Raw genomic sequence first — 21,011 nt, 5'->3', positions numbered from 1 at the left:
TGGCGGGACGTGAAGGAGGGCGGGGCGAGGGGCCGCCGCAGGGCTCTACGGCGCGTACCTCTGGTGGCCGCTCGGACTCGGGGCGAGGCGCGTTTCCAGGCCCCTCGACAGCACAGAAGATTCCAGGACGCCGCGGACGAGGCGGGCTTCGTCGAGGCAGAAGCACCTCCAGACCCCACACATCCGTCGGGGGTCGCAGTTCAGCCTCCTCGGCCAAGAGACGCCCCTCCGGCGCTCTTGCGTCGGCTCTCGGCGCCCTCTTGGCCCTTTGACGTCACAGTTGGTTCGGCTTTTCTTAAAAGCGGGGCAAGTGCGACCCCCTCCTCCCCACCTCGAGCTGGGCCCGCCACCGGTGGCCGTCAGTCACGGGGGATGAGGAATGTCTTACGGCGGGGGCGCCTCGGGCGGCACCGCTGGGCCCTGGGAGCTGGCGGGTTTCTGGGTTGTGGAGCCCTGGAGGCTGAATCCGGATTCCTTCTCCGGACTTCCCGGGAAGGTGGTCTGTGACAGACCCCGTGGGAGCCGAGGGCTAGTGCGCCAGGGAAAGGGTGCCACGCTCCCATCGTGCTTGAAAATGTGGGGGCGAAGGAGTCTTGGGCTGAGCTGATGAGAACCGAGTGACCACACCAGACAGCAGCTGCCCACTTGTTGCAGACTTGGGTCCCTGTGGTCAGCCCCTGCTCTGTGCACACCTGTGGAGTGTTTTGGTTTTGGGTTTTTTTACAAGCTGCTGGGTGAGGGTGGTGGCCCCAGGCCTTTGGCTTCTGAAGCAGCCTAGGGAAGTACAAAGCAGCGTGGTGGGTGCCGGGAGCCCTGGAGCTTCTCTGCCTGGACAAAGGCACAATGGCCTGGAGGCGGGGAGCTCAGGCCTTGGGGCACGGGATGGAAGTGAGCCCCACCTGCTCTGGTCAGCCACTATCCAGGCTCTCTGTAGGGGATTCCCAGGAAGAAATCAGCTAAGTGTGGGTTCTGGAATTAGATGGGCCACCCCAGTGTCCTTCTGAGTGTCTGGTTTTATTCCCACCCAAACCCTCAGGCTTTCTCCTTGGGGAAGAATTCGTAGTCCTTGGTTTTGCGCTGATGGCAGGGACCAGGTGGCGCACAGTAGAGTCTCAGTAAATATTTGCTGAAGGCATTTGGCCCAGGGATTATTGCCACTTTCGCCTGGGGGCAGATGAGGCCAAGGACAGAGTTCTCTCTGTTGAATATTTACCATTTTTTCCCCTTAAATCTGTTTTCAGAAAATGGGCCTATTCAGGGTTGCACAACATTATCAAAGCACACACCTCCTCACCAGCCCCCAGCTCCTCTCTTTTCCACCCCCTCAGAGCATGCTCATCCAGGCCAAGCTCCTTTTTCCAGGTCCAGAGATGGGGAACACCTTGCCTGAAGTCACACAGCAATTTGTGGCAGAGTTAAACACAACTCTGCTCTCTATCCCAGCCCAGTGCCCTGCCTCGCCACTGCACTGCCACCATTGGCCAAAAGGGGGCACTCATGGCAGGATCCTGGGAGAGACGGGAGGACCTCCCTAAGAATGCTTATTCACCCCAGCGGATGTGCGGGGAGGAAGGCTGGAATCAAGTCATGAAAATAAAATCGATTCTCTCTGGCCTGATAAGGTTTTCCTGGTGGGGCCTGGTTGAGCCTAAATCAACAGACAAGCTCCCTGGGTAGCCCCGCCCTGCCCAGCTGGGGGAAAGGACAGGGAGGGGGAAATTAACTCCAGGCCTGTTCTTCAGCTTTTGGAGTTCAACTGGGTTTATAACCTGCTGCAGGGAGTGTTTGTGTGTGTAATTCAAACAGACTGTTTTCCCTTTTCCCCCCGCTGGTACCCTGCTGGGTGACCTCAGGGAAGGTAGCAGCCAAGTGGGGGGGAGGGGCAACTCTGACCTTGCTGATGGGGACGCAGAAGTGGACTGCGCTGGTCCAGCCCCCTACTTAGTCTCGGCTGCCGCCTGGACACAGCAGGAGAAAGGGACTCAGGAAGACAGGAGAGGGAAGTGCAGGGGCTTCTTTCACAAAAGCAGCCCCAACTTCACAGAGACCCTCGGACCCCCCGCCGGGCAGTCTTCCTCTCCCCTGCACAGGTGACTGTCCGGCTTCCTCCCACACCAGCCCTGATGTTCCCGGCCAAGGCTACAGGGTGGGGGCAAAGGAGAGAGACCCAAGAGCAGGCCCTGCCGAGTAAGGTTCTGATGCTGCACCAATTCTAGACCCAACCAGGGGCTTCCCTCCAGTTCTCTGCACAGATGCTAAGACGGGCACTCCACCCAACGTTTAATCGGTCCAAACCCTGTGTCCAGGCTAACTCCCCAGCCTGGTCCTCCACCCCCACAGGCCACAGTGCCTTCTCTCATAGGACCCTTCTTCCCGTGCTCCCGTGCTCCAGTCAATGAGAGCACAGTCAATGTGCACACGTGCACAGTCAATGTGCTGGGGGCAGCCAGTGCCAGCTTTGGCTGCCAAAAGGTGGTCAGCAGGAGGGCCCCGGAAGAGGGGTGGGCTCTCTAGAACTGTCTGGAAGACAATGTGAGTCCAGGCTGGACTTGAAGGTCCACTGTGTTGAGCTGTAGGAGCAGCAATGGGGAGTCTGCTCAGCAGCGGTAGCTGTGACAGACCCAAGCAGGGCTCACGCCCACCTTCCTGGGTCCCTGATTGCTAGAACCCAAGGGAAAAAAAACAGGAGAAAAAGCAGGAGAATCCTGGGTTCTGCTGGATGGAAAGAACTCTGCGTCTTCAGAGGCCAGCCTCCAGGTTCCCAGCTCCGGGCCGAGTCTTGGTCTGTGGAGTCTGGACAGCCTTTGGGCGGAGCCCTTCACCCTGGCCCCTGCTGAAGCACCTGGGAAAGTGCCAATCCTGGGCTGAGACAGTGGTCACTCACTGACCTCAGCGCTCAGACAGTGGTCACATACATGATCTCAGTGTACAGCCGCTTGCTAGAACCATCCATGCTCTCCTGGGAAGGGTCCTGCTCTGGAGCAGCCTCCGTCGTGGCTCCTTCCAGCTTAGCCTGCCTGCCCTGCCTCTTCCTCCACAGGGCGCAGAAGCTGCCACCCATGAAGATGGCAGCTGTGATGAGGAAGAAGCTCGACATGTAGAAAATGTAGCTGAAGTCGTTGGTGGCATCCAGCAGGAACCCTGGAGGACAGAGAGCAGGTCAGGTGACTGCCCGGGGCTACCAGGCCTTCCCCACTAAGCTGTAGGCTCCACAAGAGCAGGGACTTTTGTTTCCCTGTGTCCCCAGTGCCAGGAATTGTGGCTGGCACCTAAAAGGTACTCGATAGAGAAATCCATTTAATGGAAAGAGGGGAGGAAACACTACATCTACTCTGGCCTGGGCAGTAAGAGTTCTCAAAAAAAAACTCTGTGGGGAGCGGATGTAGCTCAAGTGGTAGAGCGCCTGCTTCCCCTGTATGTCCTGGGTTCAATCTCCGGTACCTCCAAAAAACAAAAGCAAAACAAACAAATGAAAAACCAACCCTCATAGGGGGGCAGATGTCGCTCAGCGGTTGAGTGCCTACTTCCCATATACAAGGTCCTGGGTTCAATCTCCAGATCCTCCTAAAAAAAAAAAAATTCCCGCCAGAGGTTACTAAGGGCTGCTGACTCCCTCACCCTTGGTGGTGGCAGGGAGCCAAGGCGACTGGCCCAGTAGACTCCAGGATGTTGACACAGACATTTCCCAGGTCCACCCAGACTTCCCCGAGTGGTTTGGAGAACTCAGGGGGGCGGTTTTGGGGGGTCGCCCGCTGGGCTAGTGGTGTCTGAATGTAATAACCACTCCCACGTGCTTTCTGTTGACTGCGTCCCAGCACCAAGGGCTTTACAAGCCTTTCCTCATTCACTCTGGACGTCAGCGCCAAGCTCTCAGCTGCCCCCGCCCCCCTTGCGTCCCCTCCTGTGGATCTCTAGTCCCAGGTTCTGCACGAGGCACTGCCCTAATTCACACGTGCTCTTTAATTCCTGACTCCCCCATCAAAGGTAAGTCCCGAGAGGGGAGGGGCCAGGCCTTGGTATTCCGCCACGCACACCCACGCTGGCACAAGGGGACACCTGGGGAGTGGGAAGCATTCTTTCCTACATTCTGCAGACTGCATGGAAGGAAAAGAACGTGCCCGGGTTATTATCTTAATATAACCTCCTAAAATGGCCACAATCACCTGCAGAGTGCCGCTCACCAGGAGCCAGGGTCTCCGCTGAGCTCTCTGGAACTCCCGACCCCCACCCCAAAACCACGGGGTAGACTCTAGTATTAGTCCCACTTTCCTGCTAAGGACACTGAGGCACATAGAGGTAGACAAAGGACTCAGGGAGCCCCTACACCAGCTGGGCAGCAGGCTGCCGTGGGGTCCCTTGAGCTGCTTGGGAAAGGCAACGTCCCAAGCTCCCACCCTTGCAGATGTCCAGACTGTGCCGCTGCCCCATTCCTTGTCCCCCCTCCCCAGGCTGCCCTGCCCCCCAGGGCCTCACCAGCTATTGGCGGGGAGAGGAGGAGGGAAATGCTCTCCAGGGTGGCGAAGAGGCCCAGGGCTCTGGAGAACTGATCCATGGGGACAGTGTCCATGAGGACCTGGAAGACGAGGGCGCCGATGCCGCTCATGGACACGCTGTACACCAGGCAGTAGCCCACCAGCAGCCAGAAGTCGGCCAGCAGGGTGCACACCAGGTTAGTGAGCCCGTTGAGCAGGACCGCCAGGTTGAACAGGTGCTTGCGGTGGCTGGCGCATTTCCGCTGGCCCGCCACCAGCCCGGCCAGGGGCCGCAGGAAGATGTTGCTGAAGCCGATGATGGAGATGAGCAGGGCGGCCTGGCGCTCCTCCACCCCGTGCTGCCTGGCGTACGGCACCAAGAAGACATGGGGCATGACGAAGCCCACCATCATCCACATCACGCCCAGCGTCACCACGCGGTAGCTGGCGTTGCGCCGCAGGATGTCGAAGGCCAGGTGGTGCTGGATGGCCTGGCCACACGCTGGCAGGCAGCCAGGCGCAGAAGTCTTTGGAGGTGGAGGGGGGCCCCCTCTGGCCTCAGGGGCCACGGCGGTGGCCATGGGCCGCAGGAGGGCCCCGCAGACGCAGCAGTGGAGAAAGACCCCGCCGAAGATGAGGAAGGTGCCCCTCCAGCCCAGCTCCTCCAGGAGGTAGTGGGAGAGCAGCGGCCAGAGCATGATGCCCACGGAGACGCCCATGGAAGCCAGCGCGTTGGCCAGCGCCCGCCAGCGGGTGAAGTAGTAGCCCAGCACCGTGATGCTGGCCTGGAAGCTGAAGCACATGCCCAGGCCTGCGGCGGGAGAGGGGAGAGCAGCTCAGCTCGCGAGCCTCCCGCCCTCCTCCAGAGCAGGGGTCGCGGGGTCACCTCCCACTCCCGCCCTCCTTCGTCTCTAGCCCGGCAGCTGAGGGGAGCCGAGGGGAGCCCGCCTGCTTCCCACCTCCCTACAGGCGCCCCACTCCCACCCTCAGCCCCACCCTCCCAAGGCTGCCATGGCGGGGACACCCTGGTTCCCCTCGGCACAGAGCAATCTTTCAAAACCCTAACCCCCTCCCCCACTTAAAACCTGCCAGCCGCACTCAGGAAGAATCCGAGGTATTTGCCAGGCCCCGGAGGCCCCCCGCGGTCTGGCTCCCGCTGACCTCGGCGCCTGCCCGCCGCCCTCCCTGTCCTCGCCCTGAACGAGCCCCACCCGACGTCGTTCTCCTTCTCTGCCCCCTACCTCAGGCTCCCCCTTCCTGGAAAATGCTTCCCCCAGACTTTCCACTCTTGGCTCAGCACAGATGCCACCTCCCCAGGGAGGCCCTCCTCGGCTCCCCGCCAACTCTGGGCCAGCACCTGCGCAGCTGAACGTGGCTGAAGAGAAAGCTCGCAGCCACGCATGGCCACCAGCCTCAATGGACCCGTGGGCTGCCCTCGGGGTTCCCTTGTCCACGGACTCCCCCACCTTCTTAGACACCACCTCGTGCCTTCTTCCTCTGTGCCCCCAACACCTCCTCCCCTCCTCGCCCTCCACCGACCGCCTGCCTGCCCGCCTGCTGGAGATGGCCTGTCCATGTCCCCGGTTACGGCCAAGACCTAGCCTACTCTAAGGCACCTTCCACCATTCCTGGCCCTCCTGCACCATCCATTTTCTCCTTTTTACTACATCAGTCTCCTTTACTGTTATTTCTCCCATTAAAAACGGACAGGGGAGGAGGTGTAGTGCAGTGGTTGAGCACCTGCTTCCCACGTACAAGGTTCCAGGCTCAGTCTCTGGTACCTTAAAAAAAATAAACTATTTCTGGGTACTGGCTCATTCTTAGCTTCCCTTCTAGCAGAATTCCTTTGAATTATTATCTATATCTGCTGTGTCCAATTCCCCTCCTTCCATTTTCTTTTCCACTTTTTTTAAGGAGGTACTGGGTATTGACCCAGGACTTCGTACATGGGAAGGAGGCGCTCAACCACTGAGCTACTCCCTCTCCCTCATTCTTTCTCTTTTTTAAATGAGGTAAACCTCATTATTTTTTTTAGGTTAATTTTATTTATTTATTTCTCCTAACCCTCACGTTGTTTGCATTTGCTGTGTCTGTTTTCCTTATTTCTTTAGGAGGCACTAGGAACCAAACCCAGGACCTCCAATATGGGAGGGAGGCACCTACTCGCTTGAGCCACCTCTGATCCCTGCTTTGCTGGGTCTCTTATTGTGTTTTTCTTCTTGTGCCTCTTGTGTCATCTTATTGCATCAGCTTGCCACACCTGCCCGTGGCACCAGCTCTGTCTTGCTCCTCTTTGGGAGGCACTGAGAGCCTCTGCTCCCTGCTTTTTTGTTGTGTCTCTCATTATGTTTTTCTTCTTGTATCTCTTTTTTTTTTTTTTTAAAGATTTATTTATTTATTTAATTTTCCCCCCTCCCCTGGTTGTCTGTTCTTGGTGTCTATTTGCTGCGTCTTGTTTCTTTGTCCGCTTCTGTTGTCGTCAGCGGCACGGATAGTGTGGGCGGCGCCATTCCTGGGCAGGCTGCTCTTTCTTTTCACGCTAGGCGGCTTTCCTCACGGGCGCACTCCTTGCGCATGGGGGCTCTCCCACGCGGGGGACACCCTTGCGTGGCACGGCACTCCTTGCGCGCATCAGCGCTGCGCATGGCCAGCTCCACACGGGTCAAGGAGGCCCAGGGTTTGAACCGCGGACCTCCCATATGGTAGACGGACGCCCTAACCACTGGGCCAAAGTCCGTTTCCCTTCTTGTATCTCTTGTTGCATCAGCTTGCCACACCTGCCCGTCATGCCAGCTCACTGTCTTCTTTAGGAGGCACCGGACACTAAACCAGGGACCTCCCATATGGTAGGTAGGCAGGAGCTCGTTTGAGCCACATCTGCTTCCCCCTCGTTCTTTTTTTTTTTTTTTTTTAATTTTTTTAAAAGATTTATTTCTCTCCCCTTCCCCCCCCATTGTCTGCTTTCTGTGTCCATTAGCTGTGTGTTCTTCTGCGTCCGCTTACATTGTCAGACAGCACTGGGACACTGCGTCTCTCTTTTGTTGCATCGTCTTGCTGTGTCAGCTCTCTGTGTGTGCGGCACCACTCCTGGGCGGGTTGCACTTTTCTTTTCACGTGGGGCGGCTCTCCTTGCAGGGTGCACTCCTTGCGCGTGGGGCTCCCCTATGCGGGGGTGCCCCTGCATAGCAGGGTACCCCTTGCACACAGCAGCACTGTGCGTGAGCCAGCTCACCACACAGGTCAGGAGGCCCTGGGTATCGAACCCTGGACCCTCCATATGGTAGGCGGACGCTCTATCAGTTGAGTCACGTCCACTTCCCTCATTCTCTTTCAAGCCTACTCCAGTCAGACTTTCACCCTCCATTCTGCACCAAAATTGCTCTTAGCAGACCCTCGACCTCCACATCACTAAAGCCCGACTTGTTCCGCAGCAGCTGCACACGGCCCATCACTCCCTCCACCCCGCCACGCTCTTCGCCCACTTCCTCGGGGGACCACACTCTCCTGATTCTCCTTCTGCTTCCCTGGCCACATCTCCCTGGCAGCGTGAACGCCGCGGCACCCGCGGCGCAGGGCTCAGTCCTCCCTTAGTGATGGAATGGCAGTCCCTGATGTCACCTCCGGACTCCTGAACTGTGTGTTCCAGCTCAGAACCTCGCCCGTGAACTCCAGAACGGACTCTCAAAACCAAACCTCTTCATCCTCGTGTATTCCCAGCATGCGAATGGTGACTCCCTCCTTCCAGCGGCTCAGGGCACTTGGTGTCACCCTTTGTGACTCTTGGAACCCCTGCACCGTCCCTGACTCTTCTTGTCTGCACCTCACGTGCAGTCCTGAGCTGACCCCTTCTCACCTCCATCACCACCATCCTGCTCTAAGCCACAGCCCCCTCTTGCCCCCAACCTGCTCCCTCCCTAGCCTTCTGCAGTTGGTCTCAACACAGCATCCAGAGGGATTCTTTAAAAATATTGCTTGGAGAATGTCATGTGCCCCTCTTCCCAAACCCCTCAAATGACTTCCTCCCTCCCTAGAAAACCTTTTATGACCTGAACTCCCCAGTCAGCCTCCACTCCACCTGTGTGACCCACTTTTCTTCTCCCTGAACACTTAACGCAAGACCCCTCCTCTGAGCCTTTGCACTTGCTGTTCCCTCTGCCTGGATCGCTCTTCCCCAGAAAACCTCAGGGCTGACTTCCTTGCCTCCGTTAGGGCTCTGCTCAGGTGCCTTCTCTGCGAGGCCCTCCCCGCCCACCCCACGGAAAAAGCAGCCTCCCCCAGGCCTGCTTTGCTTTCTCCATCAAGGGTCCTAGACACGGCCCACCCCGCCCCAAGCCAGGACACTCTCACGTGTCCTTTCTGGTCTCCGTCGTGGCACTTGTCACCACCAAAATTATTCCTACTGAGGCACTTGCTCATTGTCCGTCTCCCTCACTGACGCCAAGCGATTAAGCGACGGGCTTGACACTTTCTAGGAAGCACCTAGTGTTCTTGACCTGGAGTGCCAGTCACCTGTGATGAATCCCGCTGTGATGTAGAGCTGGCTGAGGGTGCGGGAGAAGGAGCTGGCCACCATGCCCAGGCTGGCCAGCAGGCCCCCCAGCATCACCGCTGTCCGGCAGCCGAAGCGTCTCACCAGGATGCTGCACAGCGGCCCTGTGGGGGCGGGCAGGGAGAGGCAGAGATGAGGAGCCTCTGAGGGACGGCCTTCCGGCAGGAAACAGCCATGGCTCAGAGGGTGCTGGCTTCTCAACCCTGCCACAGCCTGGCCGTGTGGCCCAAGCAAAGCCAAATGTCTCGCCATGCCTCAGTTTCCTCCCCGAGAAACTGACGATCAGGCTGGGTGATGACTAACCAGCTGGGACCCACGGTGCTGCCCATGTCCAGTGTGACCTGACCAGGAATCTCAGAGGGGCAGAGCACAGCACCACACCCACCGGAGGCCCACCCACAGGGGGAGAATGGCTCATGCTGAGTGTGGACACCCCTCCCTCAGGGCCCGTCTTGGAGGGGGTCCCAGGGCTGCTCTCCCCCTACTCCCGGGAACTCTGGCAGTACCATGCTATCCCACCTGGGCCCCAGCCCTCCCACCACCCTCACCTGTCCAGCTGGGAACCTCAGTGCACTATCCTCTGGAGTGCTCTGGAGAAGCCAGCAGGGTACCTTCTCCCCTCCCCTGCCACCTCCAGTCACCACCAAATCTTACACCCAGACTTCCAGCTGCAATGGGAAAAGGGTCCGTTTCCCTTCACCCTACCCCCAGCCCAGACCCAGACGTGTAGAAACGAGCCATTCCAGGCTACCTGCTCCCCGACATCTGTGGGGGCCACATTCACTGAGTGCCCTGCCCCCACCCACAGCTCCCAGAGCACAGCCACGGGGACAGTGAAGTGTGGGTGTGCAGGGCGCGTGCACGTGTGTGTGGGGAGAGGGGATGTGTGGGTGTGAGTCAGTGTGGCTACGGGAGTGACAGAGGAAGGGAGCAATCCATCCCTGAGGATAACCAAGAGAGGCTGGTGGCCAGCTGTCCCTGCAGCTGCAGAGGGGCAGGTGGGGCCTGGGCGCAGCACGACCTTCCCCACCGCCGAGCCTCCGGCCTGACTTAGCAAAGGTGACATTGGGGAAAGCCCTGAGTCAGCATGAGCTGGGGTAAGACAGGAGCCAGCCTGAGAGCTGGGTGCTGGGGTGGGGCGCCCAGCCAGCAGGCATGGCGCCTCCTCCGCAGGGCGCAGCTCTGCCGTGAACTCCAGCTGCAGCCACGAGCAGGCCCATACTTTGTGCCACTTTCTCATCTCTAGGTGGGGGCAAGGGGGCAGGGCTGCTTAGGGCCACCGCCCCGTTCCAGCTCAACGTGTTCACAGAATAGTGAAGGAGGACGTGTGAAGTCTGTGTGTGTGTGTGTGTGCATGAGCGAGAGACAGCCAGACAGACAGGAGACCCAAGACCCAGGCCCCTGAGAGGCTGGGGGACCTGCCTGGAGTCCCTGCAGTGTGCCTGCACAAAACAACCGTCTGAGGTTCCCCCTCGCCACCCTGACCTTGCAGGCCAGAAGACCCTGCCCATCTGACCCTGGGTGGATGGCAGATCCAGGGGTCACCCCAGCAAGGGTGGCAACCCACCCCCTTCTGACCTCCCTGCCGAAATACCAGGCAGGCTGCGGGTGCCAGGCAGGGGAGTGGAGGGCTGGGAGCCAGGGAGAAGGGGCAGCCGAGGCCAGCAAACCAGAACGAGGCAGAGCCGGGAGCAGCCCATCGGGTTCCTCCCGTGCCCAGGACCCCTGGGGGTCACTGTCTGTGGGGTCCCCCAGCCAGGAGCAGGTGGAGAACTTTTATGAGGTCACATTCCAAGAGGCACCAACCAGGAAACAGGGGCCTCTGGCCCATGGGGGAGAGACCAAGGACAAGGGGGAGGTGGGCACGGCCTTTCCTCCATCCCCCTAGTCCTTGGGACCTCCATCTGCAGGAGCCCCCTAGGGAGAGGTGGGCCTCTCGCTCCGCCCTGTCTTGTTCCCAGCTCATCTTCTCTTCTCCCTTCCCATCCTGAAGCCTTGTGACCGTGCACCTCCACAGCTCTCCTTTGTTCTTCCCCACAATCCCACAAGGCTCACAATCCCACAAGGCTTACCCTGGCCAGCGGTCAAGCCCCAGTCTGCTGAGCACAGCCCCAGCTCCTCCCCCACCCCTCCTGGCACAGAGCACCCTGGCACTCACATACAGGTGACTCCGGGATGGCACCTGGCTGTGCATCCGGGCCCCTTCCCACTCTCTCCCACTCCCCTCCCCACCCTGGCGAGGCCGCAGCCCGGTCCAGCTGGACTCCAGCCAGGGGGCCGCCCCATCAAAACCAGGTGAGATCTTAGGAATTCACCCAGGAGGCCAAGCCTGTGGCTTCAGAGAGAGGAGACCAGGGAGGTTGTGGCCCTCCCCCGCCCAGGGTCCTCACCGTCCCCCGGGCCTCCCCAGCCGCTCACCTCCAGCGTGGAGCACGGCCATCAGGATGGAGGGGAACCAGGACGTGGCGCTGTTGCTGGCCTGGAAGTCGTGCTGCAGGTCTGTGTAGAAGATGCCAACGCAGGTGGGGAAGCCCAGGGTGAGGCCCTGTGCCACCATGGAAGCCAGCAGCACCACCCAGGCCCAGCTGCCCTCCGCGCGCTCCAGGGCCTGGGGCATCCTCCGCTACCAGCGCTGCCGCCGCGGCCGTCACTGCCACGCTACCACCGCCTGGGCCACCTGGGGGGGGGGGTGCGGAATGGAGCCACCTGCCCACAGGCTGCCAGCCGTCCCCCGGCCCATTGGCCACCTCCCCCCGGGCAGCAGAAACGCGTCCCTTCCTCTCGCCCCAACACCAGGTATCAACGAGGGACACCGCCCCCTGGGAGGAGACAGAGGCCCACACGGGGCCCTGGCATCTCCTTTCACCCACTTCCCAGACTCAGCCCGCCCGGCAGGAGGGGCAGGGCAGGTGGCAATCAGGGGAGTAGGAAGACGGGTGGAGCGCTTTCCAATTTGTCACATCCCTTGATGGGACTTCCTGGCCCAGCCTAGGCACGCACACAGAATAATTGCTCCTGGAATGGGATCTGGATAGTCCAGGGCCTGGCAGGCATCCACGGACATTTCCAAGCGTCCACCATGAGGCTTCCAGCACACAAACAGGCTTTCGCAACGCCACCTAAGCAGCAAAGGTTGGTGCTGCTGTGCAGCTGGCCTGGGTACGCCCAAGGGGTGTATACACAGTTTACCAAGGACACCGAAACCAAAACAGCTCTCAAGAAGGCATGGTTCTCATTCAGATCCCCCGGAAACTGCCCTACAACACTCCTTTTACCACGAGCTCATGGGCAAGAGTCAAGTTCCTTCATCACGTCTATTGGTAATGATCTACCACTCGCGAGGCTGCTCTGGGCACCCCCACCACACACAGACACACACGGAAACACATTCACAGTCACATACTTGTACAAAGACACGCAGACACACACACAGACAAGCCCAGAGACACACACATACTCCCCAGACACACCAGCACACACAAACACACGAAGACACACACATAATCACATGCAGAAACAGACTCATGCATAAATACACATAGGCACACAAGTAGACACAGATATACACACAACACAGTCGTGCACACAGGCATGCACAGAGATACACACTCTCACACAGACACACACATATCAGATACACACATTGACATGCCAGAAGATAATCCTAAAGACACAGACACACATATTCCACCTAGACAGGCCCACACAAACACCGAGCTCAGTGGTTGAGCGCTGGCCTTACAGACTGCTTCAAGCCCTGGTAATGCCCGTTAAAAAAAACACACAACACAGAGAGCATACTCAGTTACATCCTCTACAGACACAGACATACGCTGACACACTGGCTCACACACACAACCGACACTGTCACACATGCTCGCATCCACACTCTCAACCACTCTCACCCAGGCACACACACGCTGTCAAACTCACAGCTGCGTGGTCACACACACCCCTCACATCTTCAGCCCCGGAGGTGGAGCTCAGTTCAGTGCCACCACCCAGGCCACTCCCATCTCAGCACAGAATCTGCCAAAACCAGGCCTCCAAAGCCCCAAGGCCCTCTCCCCAAGGGTGAGCCCTTTCCAGCCCCTCCACCCCCAGCTCACCAGTCCCGGGGGCCCCAGGCTGCGGGGCGGTGTGGGGAGAAGCCCTGGACTCAGTTAAGCCAGTGGAGAGACTGATTCCAGAGCCCCTGTGGGCACAGCCCTCCTCCCTTTAGCTCCAGGTCAAGGGAGGCTCCACAGAAACTCAGGAAACCACCAGAAATAAAAAACCCCTTCTTCCAGCCAAGCCCGCACCCCACACCTTCCCCTGAGGCTCAGGAGCTTTCAAACAACACCTACCCTGGGTCCACCCGAAACTGACCCGCCACTCTCATCCCTTCTCACACAAAGCGCCCTCCCTCCCCAGAGGAGCCCCCCGGGAGTCCTGCCAAGGTGAGGGCTCCCTCACCCCCACCTCGGGGTGTGCAGGAGTGTGCAGGCGAGCCTGTGTGAGTGTGAGGTGTGTTTACGGTGTGAGCCTGAGCGTGTGTGTGACTCTGAGTGCGTGAGGCTTACGTGGCTGTGTGCGGGTGTAAGAACGCGTGTGACTTAGTGTGCGAGTGTGAGGTGTGAGCATGTGTGAGCGTGTGGCTGTGCGAGTGTGTGCATGTGTGAGGGTGTGAGGATAGGAGTGTGGGCGCCTGTGTGACACTGCTGCTGTGGGGGAGTCGGGAAGAGCCCCTGGCTCCCTGGCACGCACATGATATGTTTGGCCTGACTCCAGGCTGAGCAAGCGCTCCAGAAAATGGCCTCTCACCCCTTCCAGGATTTCTGTTCCCTCAGCAAACGGACAGGCCACAGGTGCCACTGGATCCTTCCCCTGCCGCCTGAATGTCAAGTCTCCCCTCGGCCTTTCCAGAGTCCCTGGCGCCTCCTCCCAAGGCCAGCCGCCTCTCAGCCACCTCCCCTCCTCCCCTGGGAGGAGCCCACGCTGCCTCCGCCTGCTCCCCTCCCCTCCTCCTGCCCTCCCGCTCACCTGTGCTCACCTGTGCTGCCCTGCCACCCAGGTCTTTGGACCCCAGCCTCTCTCCGGGGGCCCCTCTGTGACTCCACCTTATAGGAGGTGGCTGGCCCCTCCCACTCTCCCAGCAAGTTCCAGTCTACCCCCCCACCCCCGCAGCTTTTCTGTCCAGTCCAGGTCCCCAGCCAGCAGTTCCATCTCCAGGAACCCTGCTACAGAGACAAGTCCGCGTGGTCCTCCAAATTGTCCTGGCAGCACTGCTGGGACCCCTCCTGAATTTCCCTCCTTCGTCTAGCAGGGGTCGCTGGTGGAATGGCTCATCCCCACCATCATCGTCACAGCCCCTGCCCCCTTCCCCTTCTCTGCTGGAAGCGGGGCCTGTTCATGCCCCCCCCCCTTCATGCACGCCCAGCCTCTGGCATTGTGTGGGCACAGAACATAATGTTTAATGTCACCAACCTGTGTTTCCCAGGGGGCAGGCAAGCCCAGGCCCGAGGCTGACTTGGCTCTCTGATAGGTTGGTCCATTCCAGAAGACTCAAGCCGAGCCCGGCAGAGATGAGGCTGGGGGCTCTGGCTTCGCCTCTGTTCAGCAGGGACGCGGTCTTGCCTTCGTCCTGGGAACCATGAGTCATGACCACCGCCTGGTGCGTTTGGGGAAAGGAAGGAGACGGGGCCAGAGACACTTCACTCTCAATTCCTGTGCCGGTGGGTGGGCAGCTGCTCCGAGGCTGCCACGGGAGCTGCCAACCTCAGCTCTCTGCCTCTCCCCACTCTCCCAGGTCCAGACCGAGTGCCTGGGACCCCATCTTCGTGGCCAAGTGGCAAGGAGGTGGGTTTGTGGGTGGCGAGAAAGTTTAGGTGAAATTTCCGGTCCTTTTCTCGTATCCCACAGATACCCCCCCCATCCCACCCCCATGTTTTTAGGGCTCCCGGTCTCAGGAGAGGGCCACTCCAGGCCCTCAGAAACTTCCCTTTACCCCTCGGAGCTTGCAGTCCTTGTTGGATCTCTAAGAACTCGTAGGCAAACGAGACCTGCAGCCCCACCCAAGAGCACCGGCAAGGTGATAGGGTGAAGGGGCGTTTAGGGTCCCCCGCGAAGGGGCCACCTCCTCTCCCTCTCCAGCCTCATTCCCATGAGGGGAGAGGAGCCCTGGAAGCCACGGAGCGGTGGCAGGCTCCCGGGCGTGGAGCCCAGGACTCAGGGCTGGCAGTAGAACCTTCGAGAAGCAGGAACCAGCCAGAGCTTGGGGCCTGACGGCTGCAATCCCCTTCCTGGCGGGGGACGACGCGGAAGGAGAGAGGCGGTTCCGGAGCGAGCGAGCTGGAGCAAGTCACCCACCTCCCTTCTCCGGCCTCGACAGGGGCTCCCCTCCTCCTCCACCCCCGAGGGCGCGCTGTACGGGGAGTGCCGAGACCACAGGGCCTTCTGGGCCCCATCCCGGCCGCTTTCTACTCTGATTTCCCACCCTTCCCAGGACCGACGTCCTCCGGGCGCTGAAATTTCGGGCCGGCCTTGGGTGGGGCCACCCCCACCCCAACCCCCGGCCGAGGCGTGCAGGGAGCCGCTCCGGCAGGCACAGGGGGCTCTGGGAGCCGGGCCCCGGACAGGGCTGGGACAAAGACTGTCCTGGGTCCTCACCCCCGCTCCGCCAAGGAGCCCGTCTCGGGCGGGCAGCAGCCCGGGCGGCCCCGCGGGGTCGGGTGTCCCCGGCGCCCTCCCGGGTGCGCGGCGCCGCGGCGGGAGCCCGGCGGGGGGGGAAGCCGGGCGGGGGGGAGCCGGGCGGGGGGCGGGGCCGGGAGCTCTCCGCGCTCCCCTCCCCGGCTCGCAGCGGCGCCCGGTCCCGCGGCGGGGGAGGGCGGCCGGCACGCGACGAGCCCCTGGGGGCCGGGGGCTCCGGGTGGGGGGCCGGGACGCGCCCTCGTGGGCCGGGGTGGGGGGCGCGGGCCTGGCCACGGTCCCGGGCCGGGCAGGGCTGCGCTGGCTCGGCGGGGACAGCGATTCCTGCCTGTCCTTAGCGTGTGACCGGCGTAGGCCGGAGGCGCACTTCCCCGCGCGCGTTTCCTGCTCCGGGGTCTTGGCGCCCCGGAGCTGAAGGGAGAAAGCTTGGAAGGAAGTCGACCCACACCTCGCGCCAGCGGGCGAGGAGCTCCCTTCTTCGGGGGCTTTAGCCGTCCAGGGTCCCTCCCACTTTGGGTGCCGCACCCGCGGGGACCCAGGCGCACAGCCGGGGCGGGGGGGAGCCGGGAAGAGGGCGGATCTCCTTAGCCCGGGTGATGCTCAGCACCAGCGGCTTCTTTTCTCCCCATTCCTCTTCAAAGCTGATTCCTGAGACCGCGGTTTTCAAAGAGAGAAAAAGTTTATTTCGTTGCGCAAGCAAAGGAGCACGGTGTTCCCATGGCCTAAAACTGCCTCCTGGGTCTGCGGAACTTCTAATATTTTGTAACATCGGGGTTACAAAACCCCGATGAATAATTGGGGTGAAGCTTGACACAGGTTCCTTCATTAATTAAGGGGCTGGTCAAGTTGGGGTTAGGCACCAAGCCTGGGTGAGTCACAAAGTTACAATCATTATCAGAAATCAAGGTTGTGGGAAGGAGTAGATGAAGTCACAGCGTTTTCCATATGGACATTGAACAGGGGAGTGGAGCGACTGCCAGCGCAGTAGAAAGCAAACCCAAGCATGAGCCTAATCTATAAGCAGGGCAAGGTCCATCTAGACTCACCACCACTGTAGTAAGTATAAGCCAGGCTGATCCCCACGTAGAGTAACCACAAACGGGTGAGACCACTCTAGTAAATTCAGATAAATTTCAGGTATTAGCCTTTTGCTATTTTCTAATATAAAGACATGTATATAGTGATTTGGTGATCATAATTACTTGTTAATTTTTAACCCTAGGTTATACTGGGAAGAGGTCAGAGGATTTCCCCAGTTCACATATCCCTTAGAATCCTATGCCCTTTGCAAGCTTCACTCCCAACTAGGCAGCTCTTGAAATACGTTAAAGTTATTCAATTACTACAAAGCTATAGCAGTCAAGACAGGTGCTGGCCTAAGGACAGACTTACAGATCAGTGGAACAGACTTGAGATCCAGACATAAACCCTTGTATTTATGGTTCACTTTCTCAGTTGATTTTCCACAAAAACCTGAGGCCATTCAACGTGGAAAGAATAGTTTTTTAACAAACGGTGCTGGGACAAATGGATATTTGCATTCACGCAATTACACTCCTGTCTCACACTGTATACAAAAAAATTTAACTTAAAATGGATCTTAGTTCAAATTGTAAGAACCAAAACCATAAAACTCGTAGAAGAAGACATAGGCGTACATCTTTAAGACCTTGGATTAGGCAGTGGTGTCTTAGATATGACACCAAAAGCATAAGTGAGGGAAGCAGATGTGGCTCAAGTGATAAGGCCTCCCCCTACTTTATGGAAAGATGGGGGTTCGATCCCTGGGGCCTCCTGGTGAAAAAGAAGAGAAAGTGTGCCTGTGCGGCAAGCCAGTGCCCACACGGTGAGCCAAGTGCACACGAATGAGCTGAATGCCTGCGTGGTGAGCCAAGTGCCCGCATGGTGAGTCAAGTACTCCTGTGAGTGCCCACATGTGCCCACACGGCAAACCAGTGCCCGCACAGCAAGCCCAGTGCCTGCACAGTGAGCCAGTGCCCATGCAAGTGAGTCATACAGCAAGATGATGATGAGACAAAGGAGAGAGGAAGGGGAGAGTCAAGGTGAAGCACAGCAGAGACCAGGAACTGAGGTGGTGAATTGACAGGGAACCTCTCTTCACATCAGAGGTACACAGGATTGAATCCCAGGAAATCCTAGGGGACAAAGATGAGAAGAGAAGACAAAAAGAGAAATAGAAGATTATACAATGAATGGACACAGACAACAAAAACAGCAGGGCACAGTAGGGGAAGAGAAAAAAAAAGCACAAGTGACAAAAGAAAAAAATAATAAATTGGACTTTCTCAAAATTGAAAATGTTTATGTGTCAAAGGACACCATCCAGAAAGTAAGAAGATAGTCCACAGGAGAAAAGATTTGCAATCATAGCTGAAAAAGAACTTGTATTGAGAAGATAGAAAACTCTTACAACCAATAACAAAAAACAACCTAATTAAAAAATGGGTAAAGGACCTGAATAGACCTGAATGGACCTTAATTCTCCAGGGAAGAGATACCAAAAGCCAATAAGGACATGAAAAGATGTTGGTAGTCCTCAGGGAAATGCAAATTGAAACCACAATGAGATCCCATCTCACACCAGCTAGGCTGGCTTAACTGATGAGTGCCCGATGTAGGTGATATTTGTGTCGAGCTGAAAGGCACCGTTTAGAGGTAAGTGGCACCTTGCCTGAGAACCATTTTCTTGCTGACCGTCCCAGTATGTGTTGGCTCTTCTTACCTTAACTGCCATGGAGGAATTGGTCTGACATGGAGGGGCTTCAACTTAGTCTGAGGTTCCCTGAATACAAACTTTGGGAGGAGAGAGGGACCCCAGTAAGGTTTACCTGTCGTGCTCCAGGGGTGGGCCCAGGTCTTGGTAGGTCCTGTATGTTGGGGTGCAAAGGGAGTCATCCTTGGGGACTGCACCATCTTAGTCCCGTCATCTCACCCTGGCCTCTCCCCGCCATCCCTGGGAACTACGGCAGGACTCAAGGACTCACACCTTGGAGGCTTCTTCTCCTCCCTGGAAAAAGCAAACAGGGAGGTCTCCCTGTGGTCCTCTGCGGAGTCCACCCCAGCCTTGGACCTCTACTTCATCAAGGTGAAAGCTGCATCCCCCACCACTCTGGCCTCCTCAGGCCTCCACTGCGGCTCCTCAGCTCCCGCCAGGTCATGGCAAAGTCACTCTGTTCCATGCTCAGGGCCAGCCTCCACCCCCAGCCTCCCAAGCCTCCGCTGGGATCTGCCCCTGAGTCGGGAGCCGAGCCCACAGCCTTGTCACCAGGCCCAGTTTTGTTAGTGAGGGTTTGGTTCCTGGTGCCTCCTAAAAACAAACAAACAGAAAACCAAACAATAAGCAAACAAATGAAAAAACCAACTCAGGGGAGCTCATGTAGCTCAGTGGTTGAGTGCCAGCTTCCCACATACAAGGACCCAGGTTCAATTCTCGGCTCCGGTACCATTAAAAAGAAAAAGCCCACATTAGAGGCATGCAACAGCAGACTTGAATTGACAGAAGAAAGAATAAGTGATATAGTTGAAACTGAAGAGAGAAAAACAGAGAGAGAAATATGAATATGTGTAATATTGCATATATTAGACTGTTTTTCTTTGCATTTGAACAAATGTATGTTAATGTTACAAGATGTTAATATCGGGCAACAACAACAACACAAACATTATACTAAGTGAAAGAAACCAGTCACATAATATTACATATTGTATGATTCCTCTTATATAAAATATAAATATATTAATATAAATTATAATTTGGGGGAGCGGATATGGCTCAAGCAGTTGAGTGTCCACCTCCCACATGGGAGGTCCTAGGTTCTGTTCCCAGTGCCTCCTAAAGAAGACAAAAAAGAGCAGACATCAAGTAAAAACGAGCAGACAATGAGCAAAAATAATAAGCAAGACAATGAACAATGAGCAGACAAAGAGCCAAAACAAACAAGCAGGGAGCAGATGTGGTCAAGCGCTTGCCTCCCAAACAGGAGGTCCCAGATTCAGTTCCTGGTGCCTCCTAAAGAAAAAACAGACAATGAATGGTACAAACAATGAGCAAAAACAATGAGCAAACAGACAAGGGAGCCATCTCTGGGGTGAGGGGGAATCATAATTTGGGGAGTTAATGTACCTCAGTGTTGAGCACCTACTTTCCAGGTACAAGGTCCTGGGTTCACTCTCTGGTACCTCCTAAAAATAAAGACAGAAAGCATAATTTATAAAGACGGATTTAGATTAGCAGTTATGTAGGGCTGGGGAAGAACAGAGGGATTGAGAGGTGACTGCTAAAGGGTGTGGAGTTTTTCTTTTTGGATTAATGAAATTGTTCTAAAATTTTTTGTGGTGATGAATTGCACAACACTGATGAGACTAAAAGTCATTGATTGTACACTCTGGATAGATTGTATGGTATGTGAGTATGCCTCAATAAAACTGCTTCAAAAACAAACACACACACAAAAACAGCAGTGCTCAGCAATCAGACCATGCACCCGTGGATTTTGGAGGACTCTGTCCTTAGAACCCCCCCAGGCCTCAGCAGGCTGCTCCAGGAGCCTGGGCTGCAGTCCCCACTGCAGCCTGCAGCACAGTCGGGTGTCGCCACCTGCGCCGGTGAACTGAGAACCTAAGGGGAGGCGACAGGAGCTGAAGAAAGACACATAGAGACAAAGGCAAGGTTAGAGGGGGCCAGGTGGGCTCACTGATGGCAAAGCCAAGGCCCCAAGCTGGCACCGCAAGCTTTATTTAAAGCAGTTAACTAGGTCTCTCTTCTCAGAGCCGGGCTATCAGGCATGAAGTTCTTTGAAGAGGGTTTTCTTAGTTTCTTCTTAACAGGACATCAGCTCCTTTCTGCTTACATGCAGGTACAGACAGCTGGCCACACCCACGCCGCTCTGCACACATTGATCCTCCCTAGCAACATGGCTTGAGCCCCCCACATTACTTCAGGGACCCCTACGGTTGGGAGGTAGGGGTTGGTAGCCACAACGGGGAGGGTGAATTTCACACGTATTTCCCAGCCTCTTTCTCCCCCTCAGCCCTGGTTGCTGCACTCGGGCTCCACTGGACCCCAGAGTCTCCAAGTAGTAGATTCAGATAGTTCCTGCCAGATTGACAGGCGTTTTGGTGGAAGGACTGATTCCTGGGGCTTCCTACTCCATTATCCACCCCCTTTCACCACTTCGCCCTCCTAGCCCAGGAAGAGGCTGACAGAGCGGGCTTGTGTGGCTTTGGGGACACCACCTCCTCCTGGGTCCCAATCTCCTGCTTCTTCCTTCTAGCCTCCATCG

The 21,011-nt window shown here is 57.4% G+C and overlaps 1 protein-coding gene across 1 annotated transcript; it reads right to left on the bottom strand.

Moving 5' to 3' along the window:
- Window positions 1-2,255: 2,255 nt before the first annotated feature.
- On the bottom strand, window positions 2,256-16,141 carry SLC16A5 (solute carrier family 16 member 5). The gene is made up of 6 exons (XM_058284698.2): window positions 15,670-16,141; window positions 14,488-14,671; window positions 11,440-11,520; window positions 8,982-9,125; window positions 4,474-5,283; window positions 2,256-3,141 (listed from the first exon to the last, which is right to left on the bottom strand). Exons 2-6 carry the CDS (start codon window positions 14,660-14,662, stop codon window positions 2,897-2,899), a joined length of 1,455 nt encoding a protein of 484 aa, XP_058140681.1. The 5' UTR covers window positions 14,663-14,671; window positions 15,670-16,141; the 3' UTR covers window positions 2,256-2,896.
- Window positions 16,142-21,011: the final 4,870 nt, after the last annotated feature.

The sequence above is a fragment of the Dasypus novemcinctus genome, chromosome 21, assembly GCF_030445035.2.
Source record: "Dasypus novemcinctus isolate mDasNov1 chromosome 21, mDasNov1.1.hap2, whole genome shotgun sequence".
In the NCBI taxonomy this organism is placed as follows: Eukaryota; Metazoa; Chordata; class Mammalia; order Cingulata; family Dasypodidae; genus Dasypus; species Dasypus novemcinctus.
The sequence above is the reverse complement of the archived record's forward strand: the minus strand, read 5'-3'. Positions and strand labels throughout refer to the sequence as shown.

Excerpts from the sequence above, each read along its gene's own strand:
- SLC16A5 (XM_058284698.2), bottom strand. The coding sequence starts at position 14,662 with ATGACTCATGGTTCCCAGGACGAAGGCAAGACCGCGTCCCTGCTGAAC. Across the intron at positions 9,126-11,439 it reads GGCCGTGCTCCACGCTGGAG|GGCCGCTGTGCAGCATCCTG; the intron begins GTGAGCGGCTGG and ends CCGCCCCCACAG. Across the intron at positions 3,142-4,473 it reads CCTCTCCCCGCCAATAGCTG|GGTTCCTGCTGGATGCCACC; the intron begins GTGAGGCCCTGG and ends TCTGTCCTCCAG.